The sequence below is a fragment of the Balaenoptera ricei genome, chromosome 6, assembly GCF_028023285.1.
Source record: "Balaenoptera ricei isolate mBalRic1 chromosome 6, mBalRic1.hap2, whole genome shotgun sequence".
Lineage (NCBI taxonomy): Eukaryota > Metazoa > Chordata > Mammalia > Artiodactyla > Balaenopteridae > Balaenoptera > Balaenoptera ricei.
Genome location: NC_082644.1, coordinates 110,872,150 through 110,889,519, shown reverse-complemented (window position 1 = coordinate 110,889,519; position 17,370 = coordinate 110,872,150). Strand labels below are relative to the sequence as shown.

At 35.6% G+C, this 17,370-nt stretch overlaps 1 protein-coding gene across 4 annotated transcripts in view; it reads left to right on the top strand.

Annotated features, from left to right (window-relative positions):
• RC3H2 (ring finger and CCCH-type domains 2) overlaps positions 1 to 11,372 on the top strand; it is a 46,336-nt gene extending 34,964 nt beyond the window's left edge. The window contains exons 10-21 of one of the 4 annotated variants that reach the window (XM_059925552.1): positions 194 to 502; positions 4,206 to 4,420; positions 5,102 to 5,535; positions 6,124 to 6,294; positions 7,670 to 7,816; positions 8,144 to 8,357; positions 8,598 to 8,682; positions 9,251 to 9,332; positions 9,429 to 9,563; positions 9,817 to 9,924; positions 10,022 to 10,170; positions 10,788 to 11,372. In XM_059925552.1, the coding sequence (XP_059781535.1) occupies positions 194 to 502; positions 4,206 to 4,420; positions 5,102 to 5,535; positions 6,124 to 6,294; positions 7,670 to 7,816; positions 8,144 to 8,357; positions 8,598 to 8,682; positions 9,251 to 9,332; positions 9,429 to 9,563; positions 9,817 to 9,924; positions 10,022 to 10,170; positions 10,788 to 10,983 (2,245 nt within the window). In that variant the 3' untranslated portion in view covers positions 10,984 to 11,372. The remainder of the gene's footprint in view (positions 1 to 193; positions 503 to 4,205; positions 4,421 to 5,101; positions 5,536 to 6,123; positions 6,295 to 7,669; positions 7,817 to 8,143; positions 8,358 to 8,597; positions 8,683 to 9,250; positions 9,333 to 9,428; positions 9,564 to 9,816; positions 9,925 to 10,021; positions 10,171 to 10,787) is intronic. The other 3 variants (XM_059925554.1, XM_059925553.1, XM_059925555.1) reach the window with 3 other exon arrangements.
• The last annotated feature ends 5,998 nt before the right edge of the window (positions 11,373 to 17,370 follow it).

Genomic DNA, 17,370 nt, shown 5'->3' with positions numbered 1-17,370 from the left:
GAAGAAACTTTTTTTTTTAACATCTTTATTGGAGTATAATTGCTTTACAATGGTGTGTTAGTTTCTGAAGAAACCTGTTTTTGAAAGTTGTTCTTCCTTTTAACATTTTTTCCTATTGCTCCCTCCCTTTTTTTTTTCCTTAGGGTAAGATTTAGTGAAATATTTACTGATATGTTTATTGTTTTTGAAACAGGTATCGATTAAGGAACAAAAAGATCAATGCAACTGTAAGAACGTTTCCTCTTCTAAATAAAGTTGGTGTAAACAACACTGTCACAACCACAGCCGGAAATGTCATTTCTGTCATAGGAAGTACTGAAACAACGGGGAAAATTGTTCCAAGTACAAACGGAATTTCAAATGCAGAAAACAGTGTTTCCCAGCTAATTCCACGTAGTGCTGACAGTACATTAAGAGCTCTGGAGACTGTGAAGAAAGTGGGGAAGGTTGGCACTAATGGTCAGAATGCTGCTGGGCCTTCTGCAGAGTCTGTATCTGAAAAGTAAGTATTAGGTAAAAATGTTTAACGTGAGTAATTTAGCCTTTTTATAAGTACCTGAGTATTTTTATTTATCCTGAGGAAAAGCAGTTAATCAGAATTTTTATGCAGAATGTTTCATGTAGTAGAAAAAGCACTAAATACCAAAAAAGTTGAGTTCTAGTCCTGGATCTGCAGTTGAATAGCTCTGTGACCTTGGAAATTCACTTCAACTCTGGGTTTTGTTTTCTTCAACTGTAAACTGAAGAGGTTGGACCAGAATTGAGTTTTTCTCACCTTATTTCCTTGAACTTTAGGATTGAGTCCATAGAGGTGCCAAAAAGGAACTAAGTAGAAACCTAAGCAGGTGAGATGCTTGAGCCTCCAACCCGTTTCAATTAGAACAGTTCCACTTTATGCTCTGTAATGATGTGTAGTTGTTAAGAGAGAAATCTTTAAAGCCAAACTCTGTGAGTTCAAATTCTGGCTCACTGTTCCCCAGCTGTTTGATCTTAGGCCAGTTACTTAATCTGTCTTCCTCAGTTTACTCATCCATAAAATTGGTATAATAATACTACCTGCTTCATATGTTGGTTGTGAGGATTAAATGAGTTAATACTGCAATGTGCTTTGAACAGTGCCTGCCACATAGCACTCACTAAATATCTGCTGCTGTTATTATAACTACCATTATTATTATTACCATTACTGTTGTTTTGGGGTTTCAGCATAAGATTTAATTTGGCGGAAAGGTTTTGGTACTTTAAGAAGAAAGTTTTAAAACTTTCCAGTTATCTGAAAAGTTACTTCCACCTCTAATATCTCAGGCTTTTGTATTCTTTTAGCGTCTTAAAATCTGAGCTAAAGCATGTTTAGATTATGTTGCCCATAAATAGTCTGTCAATGTCTATTATATACCTTTTGGGGAAAAAGTGTTATGCTAGGCACACAGTAAATTGCTAGGGATTTCAAATAATAAATGGATAGGTAGACATTTATATTCTTTATTTCTGCAATTAGCATGTGATAGGGAAATTTGTTTATCAGGATTCTTATAATCTTCCCTCAGAGAGATCTTCAAAGAGATAAATCAGAGAACATTGTCTAGTTTAGCAAATGTTATTTACACACTAATACTGAGCTCTGATTTTGGCACTCTTGAAAATACATGAGAGTGCCGCAACTAAGACCTAACACAGCCAAACCAAATAAAGAAAATTTTAAAAATAAATAAAAAGAAAAAAGAAAATACATGATATGTATAAGATATCTGTGCATTTAAGAAACTTATGAAGACAGTTGGGGAGACAGCATTTACATAAATGAAGCAGTATTGGAGTTGGATTAAAGAATAAGAAAATTTTATATTGCTGGGTGAAATATGATAAGATTTAGATAGGTAGGTTGGCACCAGATTATGGAGATCTTGTGTTAAATGTATTTAGGAAATGAGCTTTTGAAGGGTTTTGGCAAGGTAAAGTTGTAAAACCATTTTATATTCATACAGTGAAATGTTACTCAGCCATTAAAGAGTAAGGTACTAGTGCATACTACAATATGGATGAACCTTGAAAACATTATATTAAGTGAAAGAAGCTAGATACAAAAGCCACATATTGTAGAATTCCATTTATGTGAATGTCCAGAATAGGCAAATCCATAGAAGACAGAAAGTAGATTAGTAGTTGCTAGGGGCTGGGGCTGGGGGACAAGGGGATGGGGAGTCAATGCTAATGAGTACAGGTTTCTTTTAGGGGTGGTAAAAATGTTTCAGAATAAGATAGCAGTGATGCTTGCACAGCCTTCGGAATATACCAGAAATCACTGAATTGTACACCTTACAAGGGTAAATATATCTTAGTTTTTAAAAAAATGATGGACTAGAGAAAACAACTTTCAAAAATAAGTAAATCTCGGTAAATAAATCATTTATTCATTCAGAAATTATGGATCTTCTACTATGTGCCAAATACCAGGCCAATTGGCATAGTTAATGAAAATGAACCAGATATACTCCCTGCCTCTAAGAGTCTTCCAGTGTAGTTTGGGAGACAGACATAAACAGATATCATATAATATATTCTGAAAGGTACTGTAATGGAGTTGTGTTTCAAGTATTATTAAAACACAAAAAAATAACAATAATTCTACCTGGAGTTATTGTGGAAGGTTTTTTAGAGGTAAGGTGATGACACCTGAGCCATTCCCAAAGTATGGCTAGTTAGGAAGGAAGGGTCTTGTCAGTAGAGAAAGCAGCACAGGCAAAAGCATGTAGGTAAGAGGGGCTGCTGCAAAGGACAACCCAGAATCCTAAATTCATCTAGAATCTAGCTGTCTGGCTAGAATGGGACTGAAAGTTAGCTTTTTCCTTAAGTCTGGATTTTTGGGATAGCTTGCATGATTTCATAAGGCTATGAACCTTGTCATGGATTTTGGTACCTTTTTCCTGCAAAGTCTAAGAATTTGTCATTTCAAAGTATTTATCTGAATTTTATGGTATATAACATTCTGCTATGGAGGACCAGATAATCTATGTAAAGCACTTAGAATAGTGCCTGGAATGTGCTCATTAATTGATTAGTGTTACTTATTATTGTTACGAGGAAATCCTAATCATTTTCCTGGTTGCCTTTATTGAACTTCAAAATATAAGCACAGCACTAAAATATCTTTAAACTCTAAGCCATTTGTACTTACTTTTATTATCCACAGTTTCTTATTTTCTGCATTTTAACACACAATTACACATAGAAGTAAACATCTGCTAGACTAATCTTTGCTAGACTTAAAGGCAGCCCATACTCCTTGTTATTTATACTCTTGCTTTAAAAGAGCTTCTCTAGTTTGAGAAAAACCCTCTAATCTAGTTGAGATGCAATGTATTGAATTCCTGCATCATTAACAAGATCTTTTTCTTGCGTCACCACATATCTCAGCTCTGCCAAAGTTTGACTTCTTCAGAGGGCCTAAGAAGCCATGGTGAGATCCTCTGGAGCTGATCGCCTGGTGAATCAACAAAGAAAATCCTTTGTGTTTTAAAAAAAAAAAAAAAAAAAAGAAAGAAAGCTTGTGTGTTTTGCATCAATTTAATGAGTAACCATTTCATTGGCATTCTGCTCGTCTAGCAGATATTTACTGAGTACCTACTACGTGGCAGGAACTTTTCCATTTGTCCAACAAATATTTACTGAGTGCTTCCTGTGTGCCAGAAACTGTTTTAGATCCTGGGCATGTAGCAGTTAACAAAATGGACAAAAATGACCTTTCTTCAATAAGTTTACATTTCAGCTAATCTAATGCTTAATATTTAGAGCAGTCCTTCCCTTTACATATCTGTCTTATTTGTGTCAAAAAATTCTACTGGTAAACTATATTGTTTCTATTGAGAAGTTATTGAACAGGATTTTTTTTAAACTTCGAGTAGGAAAAATCGTCGTTTAAAGTATGAGTAAAAAGGGACTAGTGGGTCACATTGTGCCTGGGATTTGTTTGCAGTTTTTTGTTTTGTTTTTCACTCTCACCAAAGTATGAGATCTGTTACTATAATCTTGTGAATTAACAGTGTAAGGTGGTAATGAAATTCATGGCCTTATTTGTCACTGTGGAAATACCTGAAGCATTTGCTGTTAGTGGTCACTATAATTTTGTGAACCATTCCTACTGAGAAAGACTTTTAACAGTCATAGATAGTGATTTATCATTTGCCCTTGTTAAATTTTCTCTCCAGTAAAATTGGTTCTCCACCCAAGACTCCTGTAAGTAATATAGCGGCTACCTCAGCTGGGCCCACTAATGTTGGAACAGAGCTGAATTCTGTGCCTCCAAAATCCAGCCCATTTATAACTAGAGTACCAGTATATCCTCAGCATTCTGAAAACATTCAGTATTTTCAAGATCCAAGGACTCAGATACCCTTTGAAGTCCCACAGTACCCACAGACAGGTAAGTAATTTTAGACAATTCTAAGAAAAAAAGAAACTACAATATAACATTTGTTGTAATAAGTTAGTGAATCATTTATATCTATCTAGAAAATCTACATTAAAAAATTAATCCTTTGGACTATATGACCCCTAAGTTTTCTTCCTGTCCTAAGAATCTATGATTCTACATACCAGTAGTTTTAAGATTCTCATTCCTATGAATCAAATGTAGGGTCCATGGATGAGCTTTAGTGAGTTCTGTATGTCCTCTGAAATAGTATACTAAATGTTTGGTTTATATAGACTTAAGTATAATTTTGGAAAGACAATGCACAGCTTATATAGATTATGAAAGAGGTCTTTAACCTCTGCTCCCCAAAAGGTTAAGAATCAATGATGTAACTAATTACTTAATCTAAAACCTGTGGCAATACATGCCCTAGAAGGAAATTTACCAGCCATCTGTTAATAGCTCATCAAGTGTTTTTAAGGAGCAGTTTAACAAATTATTGAACATTAATGATTTTCATACAGTGGTGTCTTGAAAGCGTGTAGTGTCTTTCTGAACCAGGGGTAACTAAAGTAAAGTTCAAAGCTTATTTTATTTTCCAACATTAAAGGCTGCTTTAGACTTTAAACCATTACAAAATGTTAAATTTTACTAAGATTACATTAAATATTCCTCTTTCCAATTTTCAAGGATACTACCCACCACCTCCAACAGTACCAGCTGGTGTGGCTCCCTGTGTTCCTCGCTTTGTGAGGTCCAATAATGTTCCAGAGTCCTCCCTCCCACCTGCTTCCATGCCATATGCTGATCATTACAGTACATTTTCGCCTCGAGATCGAATGAATTCTTCTCCTTACCAACCTCCTCCTCCGCAGCCGTATGGACCAGTTCCTCCAGTACCTTCTGGAATGTATGCTCCTGTGTACGACAGCAGGCGCATCTGGCGCCCACCTATGTACCAACGAGATGACATTATTAGAAGCAATTCTTTGCCTCCAATGGATGTGATGCACTCGTCTGTGTATCAGACGTCTTTGCGGGAAAGATATAACTCATTAGATGGGTATTATTCAGTGGCTTGTCAGCCACCAAGTGAGCCAAGGACAACTGTGCCTTTACCAAGGGTAAGTGATAATGGAAATAGGAATGCTGATATAGTGTAGTGGTTAAGAGTCTAGAGTCTGGTGTTAGACCATTCAGGTATATATCCTGGCTCCTCCACTTACTTATTGTGTGACTTATGGAATTTTACTTGACTTCTCTATATCAATTTTTTCGTATTTGATGGCAGTCATAGTAGTACCTACCTCATAAAGCTGTTGTGAGGATTAAATCAGAAAAAGCAAAGCTCTTAGAATTGGACCTGATGCATATTCATGCTCAATAAATGTTATGTTTGGATACGAAACTGATGGGAAGGTAAAAAGAAATTTTCAAAATACAAAGACAGGGCCTATTTTTAGTATCCCCACATATATACATATGATTTTCCTAAACCAGAAAAGTGAGTGCTCAGATTTTACTTTTAACGTTTGACTAAATATTAACCCTTTCGTTTAAGTGTATGGAGAATAGGCTAGGGTGACTTCCCTACTGTATTTTTTTTTTTGTCCCAACAATATAATAAATGTTCACATTATTTCCACAGAGCATAGTTAAATTTATTTACCACTCCCTAGATGATTAAGATTGTTTCTTTTATCCCCCCTTAGGAACCTTGTGGTCATTTGAAGACCAGTTGCGAGGAGCAGATAAGAAGAAAGCCAGAGCAGTGGGCACAGTACCACACTCAGAAAGCACCTCTTGTCTCTTCAACTCTTCCTGTGGCAACACAGTCACCAACGCCACCTTCTCCTCTATTCAGTGTAGACTTTCGCACTGATGTAAGAAAGGTTTTAATTACTTGATGTTGCAGGGATAGGTCAGACAACTGACTTCAGAGCACTCATTCAAGCCAGAGTTTAGCTATGTTGGATATTTTGCATTGGTTTGGTGGCAGTTGAGTTTAATTCAATAAACACTGAGTATGTAAGCACAATGGCTAGGCATTGTGATACTCTGAAGACCACTAAATCACAGTCCTTTTTCCACCAAGAATTCAAAAATCTTTCCAGCAGTGTAGTTCTCATTATTTTTATGGCTTTTATTAATAATAAGATTTATATCCACCATTTATTGAGCACCTACTTGTGCCAGGCACTGTACTAAGCAGTTATTTTATTTAATTCTTACAGAATCCTTAGGGGGCAGGTATTACTCATATTTTGCATGTTAGGAATCCTACTCAGAGAAGTTAAGTAATTTGCCCAAGTAGTAAATTCACCCTATAAGTAGCTTGGATTTGAATTCTGGTCTATCTGAGGCATTTCTTCCCTACTTCACAAGAGGTGCAGAAATGCCTACTGTGTTATTTATGGTGTTTTAAATCACTGTTAATTATTGTTCTTATCATTTCAAAACAAGTTTTTGTACCAGGATTATTTTAATGTACCCTTCAGTACTGTTATATTTAGAGCAAACCATTAATTTTTTTTTTGATTCATCTAGTTTATTTCCTATCCCTAGAGGTACTAAAATAAAATTTTTTTTCTAGTCTTTTCATTAGGAAAAATTTCAAGCATATGCAAAGTAGAATAGTAATAAACTCCATGTACCCATTACCCACAATTATCAACTCAGCCCATCTTTTTTCATTTGTACCCCCTCTTCCTACTGGATTATTTTGAAGTAATCCTAGACATCATATTTTTCCATCCATAAATATTGAATTTTTAAAGTAGATCCAAATTTATCTCATCAAACTTGTACTTCTTCAGAGCAGCTAACCATCTTGACCAGGTGATAGAATTGCCACTTGCTTAATATAAAAATGTATTTGTATGTATCTGTGTATGTGTATGTGTGTGTTTTCTTTGCTTTTTTTTCATTTTTTAGAGCACTTTGTACCATGTTAGAGGCATGCTATAAATTGTTGATTGGTCTGTATAGTATCAGTCGGGTTCCTTATGAGTTCTTAAAGGACAAAGTAAAAAAGAGAAGGCATTCTCTTTTCTATTAATACGTAATATAAATACAAATAATATAAATACTATTTGTTACTTGTTACAGTTTTTTATATTAGTTACTGAATGTTTAATTCACTATAAAGTGCTGTGAATTCTATAATATAGTTACTTTATATTAGTTACAAGTTTGTAAATTTAAATTTCTTACCAATTGCCTGTGCCTTTTTTTTTTTTTTTTTCTTTTTTTAATCAGTTCTCTGAAAGTGTGAGTGGCACAAAATTTGAAGAAGATCATCTTTCCCATTATTCCCCCTGGTCTTGTGGCACCATAGGTTCCTGTATAAATGCTATCGATTCAGAGCCCAGAGATGTAATTGCTAATTCAAATGCTGTGTTAATGGTATGATTTGGGGGGCAAGGGTTGTCATGCATGTTGACTCAAGTTTTAGAATGATTGAATGCTTTCATCTTCATATCGTTGGTATGTTACTCATCTGTAAGCAGCAGAGTTACATTTAGGTAAGCCTGAAATAAATTGCACTTAATGTTTAAATTATTTGGGCATAGTTGAGTGTTTTAAAGTAGATGTTGGGTTATCATTGAGATATACAGCTAATGTTAAATTTACCAGAAAACTTAATTTCATGTCTTTTGAAAGCATGTACTTGTATTATTAGCTGAAGTAATTGCCAACAGTCTTTTTATTGATTTTCTTTTATTTATGCAGGACCTGGACAGTGGAGATGTTAAGAGAAGAGTGCATTTATTTGAAACTCAGAGAAGGACAAAAGAAGAAGATCCAATAATTCCTTTTAGTGATGGACCTATCATCTCAAAATGGGGTGCAATTTCTAGATCTTCCCGTACAGGTTACCATACCACAGATCCTGTTCAGGCCACTGCTTCCCAAGGAAGTGCTACTAAGCCTATCAGCGTATCAGGTGATCCATTTAACTAATACTTCACCTGATATGTTCTAGCACTGTGCTTTTTAATCCTCACTCTGTTAGATACAGAACATTTCTCTCCATTTAACAGCCACAGTAAACTCAGAATTAAATGGCTTAGCCAGGAGAACATGGCTAGTTGGATAAAATATGGATTTTTTGGAAAAGTATACATTCACATCTATATCTGATTTTTCACTTTTCTGATCATTGTTTCTTTCTACACTTCTATAGATTATGTCCCTTATGTCAATGCTGTTGATTCAAGATGGAGTTCATATGGTAATGAAGCTACATCATCAGCACATTATATTGAACGGTAACGTTATGCTTAATTCTTTAGGATTCTCTATTCTCAGAGTACAGATCCTACTCCCAGTTATTCATGAACTGTGCTTTGCTAGTTTTAGCTATATAACAAATTTCTGAAAAAAATTTTACATTTGGAATAGTGACTGAAACTTTCAGGGTTGATCTGTTATGTAAAACATATATAGGACTTCCCTGGTGGTGCAGTGGTTAAGAATCTGCCTGCCAGTGCAGGGGACACGGGTTCGAGCCCTGGTCTGGGAAGATCCCACATGCCGCAGAGCAACTAAGCCTGCGTGCCACTACTGAAGCCCGCCTGCCTAGAGCCTGTGCTCCGCAACAAGAGAAGCCACCACAATGAGAAACCCGTGCACTGCGATAAAGAGTAGCCCCCGCTCGCCACAACTAGAGAAAGCCCGCGTGCAGCAACGGAGACCCAGCGTAGCCAAAAATAAATAAATTAATTAATTAAAAAAAAAATATATATATATATAGTATATAGTCGTTATATAGTCATTACTGCTTTAGTTGCTTCATTTATTTCACTTTTATAACAGTAAACATATTTTTCTTTAAAGGGACAGATTCATCGTTACCGATTTATCTGGTCATAGAAAGCATTCCAGTACTGGAGACCTTTTGAGCATTGAACTTCAGCAGGTAGGCTCTATGTCACTCAGCTTTGAATTTTTTAAAAAACAGAGTGACATTTAAAAGTTATAGATGGAAGCTGACTTTACTTTTTTTTTCCTCTAGGCCAAGAGTAACTCGTTGCTTCTTCAGAGGGAGGCCAATGCTCTGGCCATGCAACAGAAGTGGAATTCCCTGGACGAAGGCCGTCACCTTACCTTAAATCTTCTAAGCAAGGAAATTGAACTGAGAAATGGAGAGGTAAGGAAACTGAACCTCTCAGCTTCATGCCCAATATATTTGCTGTTTGCTGCTGTTGCATGTTATTTTATGCCATTACTTAGTGCAAAATTTGGCTTTTTCTGGTGGACGATTGCTTTTAAAACTTAAGAGTAGAAATAAAATTGTAGTCCCAGATTTCTTTTTTTAGATCAATCATTGGGATTCCCATTTTAATTTAAAAGGGAAGCCCCAGTTTCCACAGGTATGAAATCACCATTTTTCTTAATTACAGAGTGATTATACAGAAGATGCAGTCGATACTAAGCCTGATAGGGATATAGAGTTAGAGCTTTCAGCACTTGATACTGATGAACCTGATGGACAAGGTGAACAGATTGAAGTAAGTACTGCAGTCACACATCTAGGAGGCTTTACTCCATTGGAAATTAAAGTACAGAATACTTTCATACTGAAGGATTAACATTTTATTTTCGTAGGAGATCCTGGACATACAGCTTGGTATCAGTTCTCAAAATGATCAGTTACTGAATGGAACAGCAGTAGAAAATGGGCATCCAGTCCAGCAACACCAAAAGGAGCCCCTGGAGCAGAAGAGACAGAGTTTAGGTGAAGACCATGTGATTCTGTGAGTGTTAGACATAAAATTCATAACCAGTGGGCATAGGGCATGAATAAAAAGAAATAGATGCATTGTTAAATTCATTTTTGGTTTTATCCTATGAGGGGAAGACCTAACATAATAAGGCAATGATTTGGTCAGTCTGGATTTTTAGGAGAGGAGAACTAAATTTGAACTAACCAAGTGGTCCATTTTAGTAGCCTAAAACTTGCTTTTTGTTGGGATAAAAGTTTATGTTTATGCTCTAGCATCAGGTTATACTTCCTGTAACTGATAGCCAAACATCAAGACTACAAAATGGAGAACTAAAACCTAAATGCAGGGTTTCCCTTTTTAAAAATCTTGTTAAGATATTTTTGGCCTTTATAATTACTGCCAAAAATATGGGCTAATCTTGAACTTGATAGTTTGTTGGCCTTAAATTAACCAGTGTTCTAATTTTTTATTATAATTTTTGGAAAAATGGGACTTTTTTAGTGACCTCTGATACTTTTTAGTGAAAAAGACCTGCCTTTGCTAGGGGCTCTTAAAGTGTGTTCCAACTTTTATTCAGCATGTATGGTTACTCTTAAAAGTTTTCACTTAAAGCTAATTTGTTTTCAATGTCATTTATTCTCTCCCAGGGAGGAGCAAAAAGCAATTCTGCCGGTAACTTCTTGCTTTAGTCAGCCACTCCCAGTGTCCATTAGCAATGCGAGTTGCCTCCCTCTTGCCACATCTGTCAGTGTTGGCAACCTCATTCTGAAAACTCATGTTATGTCTGAAGATAAAAACGACTTCTTGAAACCTGTTGCAAATGGGAAGATGGTTAACAGCTGAAAAGAGGTTCATCTTTCAAATCTGTGACCATACCATGGAAGCATTTACACTAGCTTTTTATATATATAATATATATTATATAATGTATATTTTTTTTAAAAAAAAGATATTACTGGGGGCATCCATTTCCTGTGGACTCTTTGATACTTCAAGCCCTCTTGCATTAGCATTATGAAAAAAAAAGAAAATTTACTTTACTAGGGTAACACGTTCACTTTCCAGAAGTGATTGGAATTTGGACATTTAACTTAAGCTTCAAGCAGCTTTTTATGAGTTTGTAGCAATCCGGTGCAGTAACTGAGCCATTTCCTATTTTAAATGGCTTCTATAGAAAATTAACAACTCAGTTATTAAACTAGCAGGATCCTACAATGATACATCTAGTGAAAGTAGACTTAATTAACTTATTTATTTCTATTTTATGTTTCACTGAGAGAAATTTCCATCTCATTCCAGCTGCTTTATTTATCTTTTTCATGGGACTTTGCATGGATTTTTTTTTCTCTTTTTTTTTTTTTTTTTTTTTAATTTTGAAGAGTGGAGTTAGATGTTCTTACCATAGAATTTTACAGGGTTATATACTAGCTTTCTTTACTGCATTATATGTAGGAGTGTGGTGCAGTGCTTTTATCTGTAGCATTTAAATTTTTTTTCAATTTTCCATTTTTCAAAACTAGTTTCTGCTTTGTTAATATTTATACACAGGCTACTTGTTGAAGTAAGTAATTAAATATATAACCAAGTGCCTAAGTCTTTCAGCTGATGTACTAGATATTAAATTCTCCTAAGTTATGCAGAATCGTTTTTACAATTTTGATAAATTATGCACTAATGTAATGGCAGTTTTTTAAAATGCAGATTTAAGCCTGTACATTATGAATCTGATGACTTGGCAAAAGAATCAGGTGCTTTCAGCTTTCTTGAGAAAACCCTGTATGTAGTGTTTGCACTGACTAACAAGATGGTATTGCTGGGTTTTTAATTTAAACTAATTAATTTGGATGTTCATTGCATTATCTTGGTTAAATATTGTTTATTGTTACTTCATGTTGGGGTTTAATTTTCCTTGTTTTTCTGACTGTTAGGTTGATAAGACTATGAACCATGTAATAATAGAACATTGGCTAACCTTTATTCATACTTAAAAACATGAATAATTTCTGCCCTGCTAAAATGTGACTGAAAAGTGTTTTGACTTGGCAGCTGAAAGTATGCAGTATGTTCAACCAGCCAGGCTCCAGGTTTGTGGGAGGTATTTTATTGAAACCTAAATTTCAGTCAACATTTGAAAACAAAAGCTGGGCATTCCTTCTGGGTGATCTTACCTATAGTTTGTGTCTTTGTTTTCCCCCCCATTTCTTTAAGATTAGTTTGACTTTTATTATTATTTTTAATTAACTTCTGTGAAGTTGTTTACTCTGAAAATTGTACTGGAATATTTTAAGCCAAGCTGATCTTTCACCAGGTGTACTGTATGTAAGGGCTTTTCCTGCTAGCAAGATGCTTAAACAGGATCATGTTATTGGTCGTCTGAGCTATTTAGTTGTTTTACAAAACCACAGCATTGTATCAGATAAGATTTTGATAAAAAGTTTTGTGCACATTTCCAGGGGCGGGAGGGTTGACATTTCCCTGAAATTTCTTGATCAGAATGAGTAAATACTGGTGTTTGATACCTGTCTTAATGAACATGCTCATAAGGTGACTGATAAGTTGTAAATATACCTGAGAAACAAAGGGGTAGTTTTGATATTCTGGTGTCAGTATGGAAGATCTTACACATTTATTTAATACTCAAATGTATGAAGATGTTTGTTTGTAGCATAACAGCACAGTAGCCTTGACTTAGTTTCCTTGGTTAGTACTGTACCTTTTTGCCATGGCCAGTGCCCCCATCCCTACAAAGACATTTTATTTATTTCACTCTGTAACCTGAAATGAATAGGAACAAGAGTTTTAAACCATGTTACATTAACTTATTTCCGACATTATAAATTAGCCTAGGATATTACAGGAACGTGATTGTTATATAATTTATATCAGAACCTTTCTATAAATATGCGCTTACTACATTTGAAATGCTTCCAATGTACTTTATTTGCTGTTTGTATTTCCAAAAAGGATATGCAAACCAGTATGTCTATTTCATGGATATTTAAATAGTGAGATCTTCCATGTTGAAGGTAATGTATTTTTTTTTAAGATTTTAAAATTGCTATTTTGTTACAAAATAGAGACCTATTAACAGTTTGAGAGCTCCTTATGTGCCCTCAGGGAAAGAACCCTCTGTGCAACAGAACTACGCAAAACATCTTCAGCACGTTCTGAGGGTGAATATATACTACATAAATTGATCTTGTGTATTTAACCTTATCTTTTTAATTTTAAAATTGAAGTTTTGAAACTTGGTTGTGCTCTGCTGGAGGGGGTTGGGATAAACTGCTTAGGTGTTTGCCTACTTGTCCAGTGAAATTACATTTGCATCAGTGTATGTATATACCTGCCAACTTATTGGTATGTCTCAGAACATTTATATTAAAATAATGCTTGTCTTGCAGCAGGTGATCCCATAAAACAGTAACTCCCTGTTCTTAAAAACTTACTCTCTTCCTCACTAACAACATAGGAATTGTTTCTATGTTGGGATTATTCGGTATTGCATCCTTTATGTAGTGATCATCTTCTGTTTCTCATGGTGTGTTGGATGTGAAATAAAGACATTGGTTCTCTGCCACTTGAGAAGGAAGAGCAGTTTATCTGATCCGTCTTGTGAAAGGTACCTAATGATATCATAGAGGAAAAAATTACAAATCGGACCTAGAATGTGACTTTTTAAAATAAGGGGCATTCCCTGTCATTTGACCCTTTACCAACATGTTGTGATGCACATATGTTTGAAGTCAAAGGATATAAAGCAGTAGGAGAGGAAGTTTGTAATGTTGTCAACTAGACTGCATATGTGGTGTATGGTCTAATAAGGAAAAAGTAATCCGAGGTCTGGAAAGTGGGAAAATGGTGAGGTTTTTGTTTTGTTCTCACTTTTTGTGTTTTTAAAAATTTCTAAGTCCCATTCTGAAGACCATGTGCCTCATTCAGATACTATGATGTAGCATCAGTAGTTCTTTCTTTGTGGTCTCATTTCATCTTATGAATCCTGAGAAAGTTACTTAAGTATGTCATCTAGTTGGTAACTGAACAAAGCAGATTCCTTTGCCTTTCCTGCCATGACTTACTTTCAATACCATCTAGTAAACCAGCCTCATGCATGAAAGTTGTGCATCGTAATTTTCAAGAGAAGGTACTTCAGTGGGTCAGTGGCACTGATGTTTTTCCTAGTAACTGTTTACTCTCACAAGAGAATAGTAAAAGAAACCTATACTAGAACTGAAATTTTCCATTTGTATGGATCTGGTGACTTTCACTCAAGTTTCAAGTTGATTCTAAGTTTATAAAGCACATCCCAATTTTATATGCTGCCTTGAGAAAATTACTGGATGCACAGTGATTTGTAGGAATTTAAAATGGGATCATTTAAACATTTGAAAACATTGTTTTAAAAACCATCTAGCTTGCTTTTGCATTTTAGATGTTAAAGCCCATGTTGTCTTGTTAACAGGGGTGGCATTTGTAATGATCAGATTCAGCATGTGATTTCAACTTTGAATATTTCTTCCCTAGCTTCTAGAGTCATTTTCTGAGCAGACTGTCACCAGTATTGGTGACTAATCATTCAAGGGGAAAGTTGCATTGCAACTATGCATTAGTTTACTGGAAGAACTTTCCCTGTGTTTTAGTGAATGAAGAGTGTTAATGGGATCACTTACTGTAACTCCTTCTACATAAGAACCCCTTCTGCAAGCAGAACACAAATGAACATGCTCAAGGAGTATCTCATTTTCTGGGTAAATTGAATAAATTTGCTAGTTACTCCTTTATAGTAGTGGTTTCTTTGTATCCCTTTGCTGGCAAGGGAATACAAGGAGTCAAGGCCACCAATCAGAACACCCCACATTTGAGTGGAGTCCTGTTTTTACTCCAAGAGCAGTTATTCCCCCAAGTCTGAAATTGGCAGTTTTTTTCTTTTTTTAAATAAAAAAATTTAAATATCCTTAAACCAGTGGAACACAGACACTGGCTGCACTTAGTACTGCCAAAAGCCAAGGTCATTTGCATATATTCCATCAATCTGTCAAGAATTAGGCCTCACTTTATAACCCAAGGCATGGAAGTGCATGCATTCTCTTAGCTGGGCAAACAATTATACTGTAGTTGTGATACAACACATGTGGCTTTTATTTGTACTGCACATATCCACTGTACAGCCACTTGGGAGTATCGTGGTTAGCTTGCAGCAACTGCTGTCTGCATTTATACTGTTTATTGCATATTCTTTTCCCTGGAAGTGAAAGAGAAATGTTTTTCTTGTTGCATTGATTACATTTTATAAATTTGCTTAGCTGGAAAGTTTGGGAAAAGAGGCCTGTTTGTCAATTGTACAACCGATTGTGAAGCTCTAGTGTGAATATTTTTACGTCTGTATTAGACATTTTCTTTGCAAATCTATTGTTCGATTGAAATGTAAATGAAATTAAAGATGGTGTACACCCATCATGTAAAAAGCAGGCACCATCTCTAAGATGGATTTAATGCTCATTTTTAAGGCATATACTCAGCTTCTATTTAAAACTATAATTTAAAATAATTCTGTACAATGAAATGGGGAATATATATGGGAATAAATTCTATTCCATTTATTTCAATTTGAATTTCCAAATTGTAATGTTTCCCTTTGTGCTATAGGAATAGGATTAAATGGGGGAAGGCTAGGGTTCATAAGGCCTGTATATGGGGGGAGGGCAGAGATGGAACAATGAGGGTTGTGATGATAGTGAATAGCAAAGAGTGAATTCTGTGTGTTTTTGCTGTAGCACTGAAGTGAAGAGATATTAGCTTTGGCTGTTCACAGAATAGAGCATCATGATTTTCAGTGTTTGAGAGAAAATTGATGGAAAAAGTTTGCAGTACTTGACATGTATTTGCATGCACAAAATAAAATTATTTGTCCACCTTAAAAGTTGTTTGTTTAGTGTCAATATTAAGTTTATAGTGCATTTTAGTTATCTTTACTTCCTTGGTAAATTTTTTGGTTTAACTAAGCTACCAGGTTACTCCTTAAGATTTAAACAATCACCTGCCTCATGCATTCATCACTGGGAAGGATCTGAAAGAAATGAATAGGCCAGGGAGGTTGAAATAGTCCTCAATTCAATCAGTCACTTTGTTCATTCAGTATAGAGTACTTTCTATATGGGAGATGAGGGTGTAAATAATACTAGCAGTTCACAGTCTAATGGAGAAAATAGGACAAATAGATAAATAACGAATACAAAGCAATATATTACAGAAGTATGAAGACTGTTCTGTGGAACCTCAGAATGTAACAGAATGGCCTGAGTGGTTCTAGACACCATTTTCACTGGGCCTTGAGTAGTTTTACTCATTCACTCAACTGATGAATTTTAAGCCCCTGTCTGTGCTGGTCATTAGGGTTGAAGGTCAGTGAAATAACAAGCCCTCTCTCTAGAAGCTCTCGGGGTGGGAAATGGGAAAGACAAATCTGAATAAGCAGCCCAGTGAGCTATGTTCTAGTGTAAGGTATATGGAAACTCCAAAAGGGAAATTATGGAGTGGATGGTAGTGATAGTGAGCCAGAGGAACTGCTTCTTTGAGAAATGACCTCAAAGAAGGGCATTCTTTGTAGGCTGAATAATATTTCACCAAGCAGAGCTAAGGGGAGAAAACACCTGAGAACCTACTGTAACTTCACAACAACCCACTCTGTATCCTAACAGCCTTTAACTATAAATATTATGATCCCTGTTTTATATTTGAGATGTTAAGTAACTTGCCCAAGACCTTGTAACTAGAAAGTAATGGAGTCAGATTTCTGATTCAGGTCTTATTCTAACTTCCAAAGATGGTGATGGTGATGGTTGGAACCTATTTTAGCCGTAAGTGTTACAGTGGAAGGAGTGTTCGAGGAATAGCTTAACTAACTCTTAACAGCACTTAATATGTTCCAGACACAGTTCTAAGTGCTGTAGGTATATTATCATCTAGAACCATTATTGTCACCATTTTACAGATGAGAAGACTGAGGCAGAGACCTTAGAGAATTTGTCCAAGGTCACATAGCTAGATGAGGTAAATAGGGACCTCTATGAAGGACACTAAATACTAAAGAGACTGTTAGGGAGTCTTGGAAGTTAGATGATCTGATTGATTTGGGGTTTTAGAAGATCACTTTGGTAATAGTGTGAGGTGAAGCTGGAGATTGACCAGCAGGGAGACCAGGCCAACAGTCTAGGTAAGAAGTGTTTAGGGCAT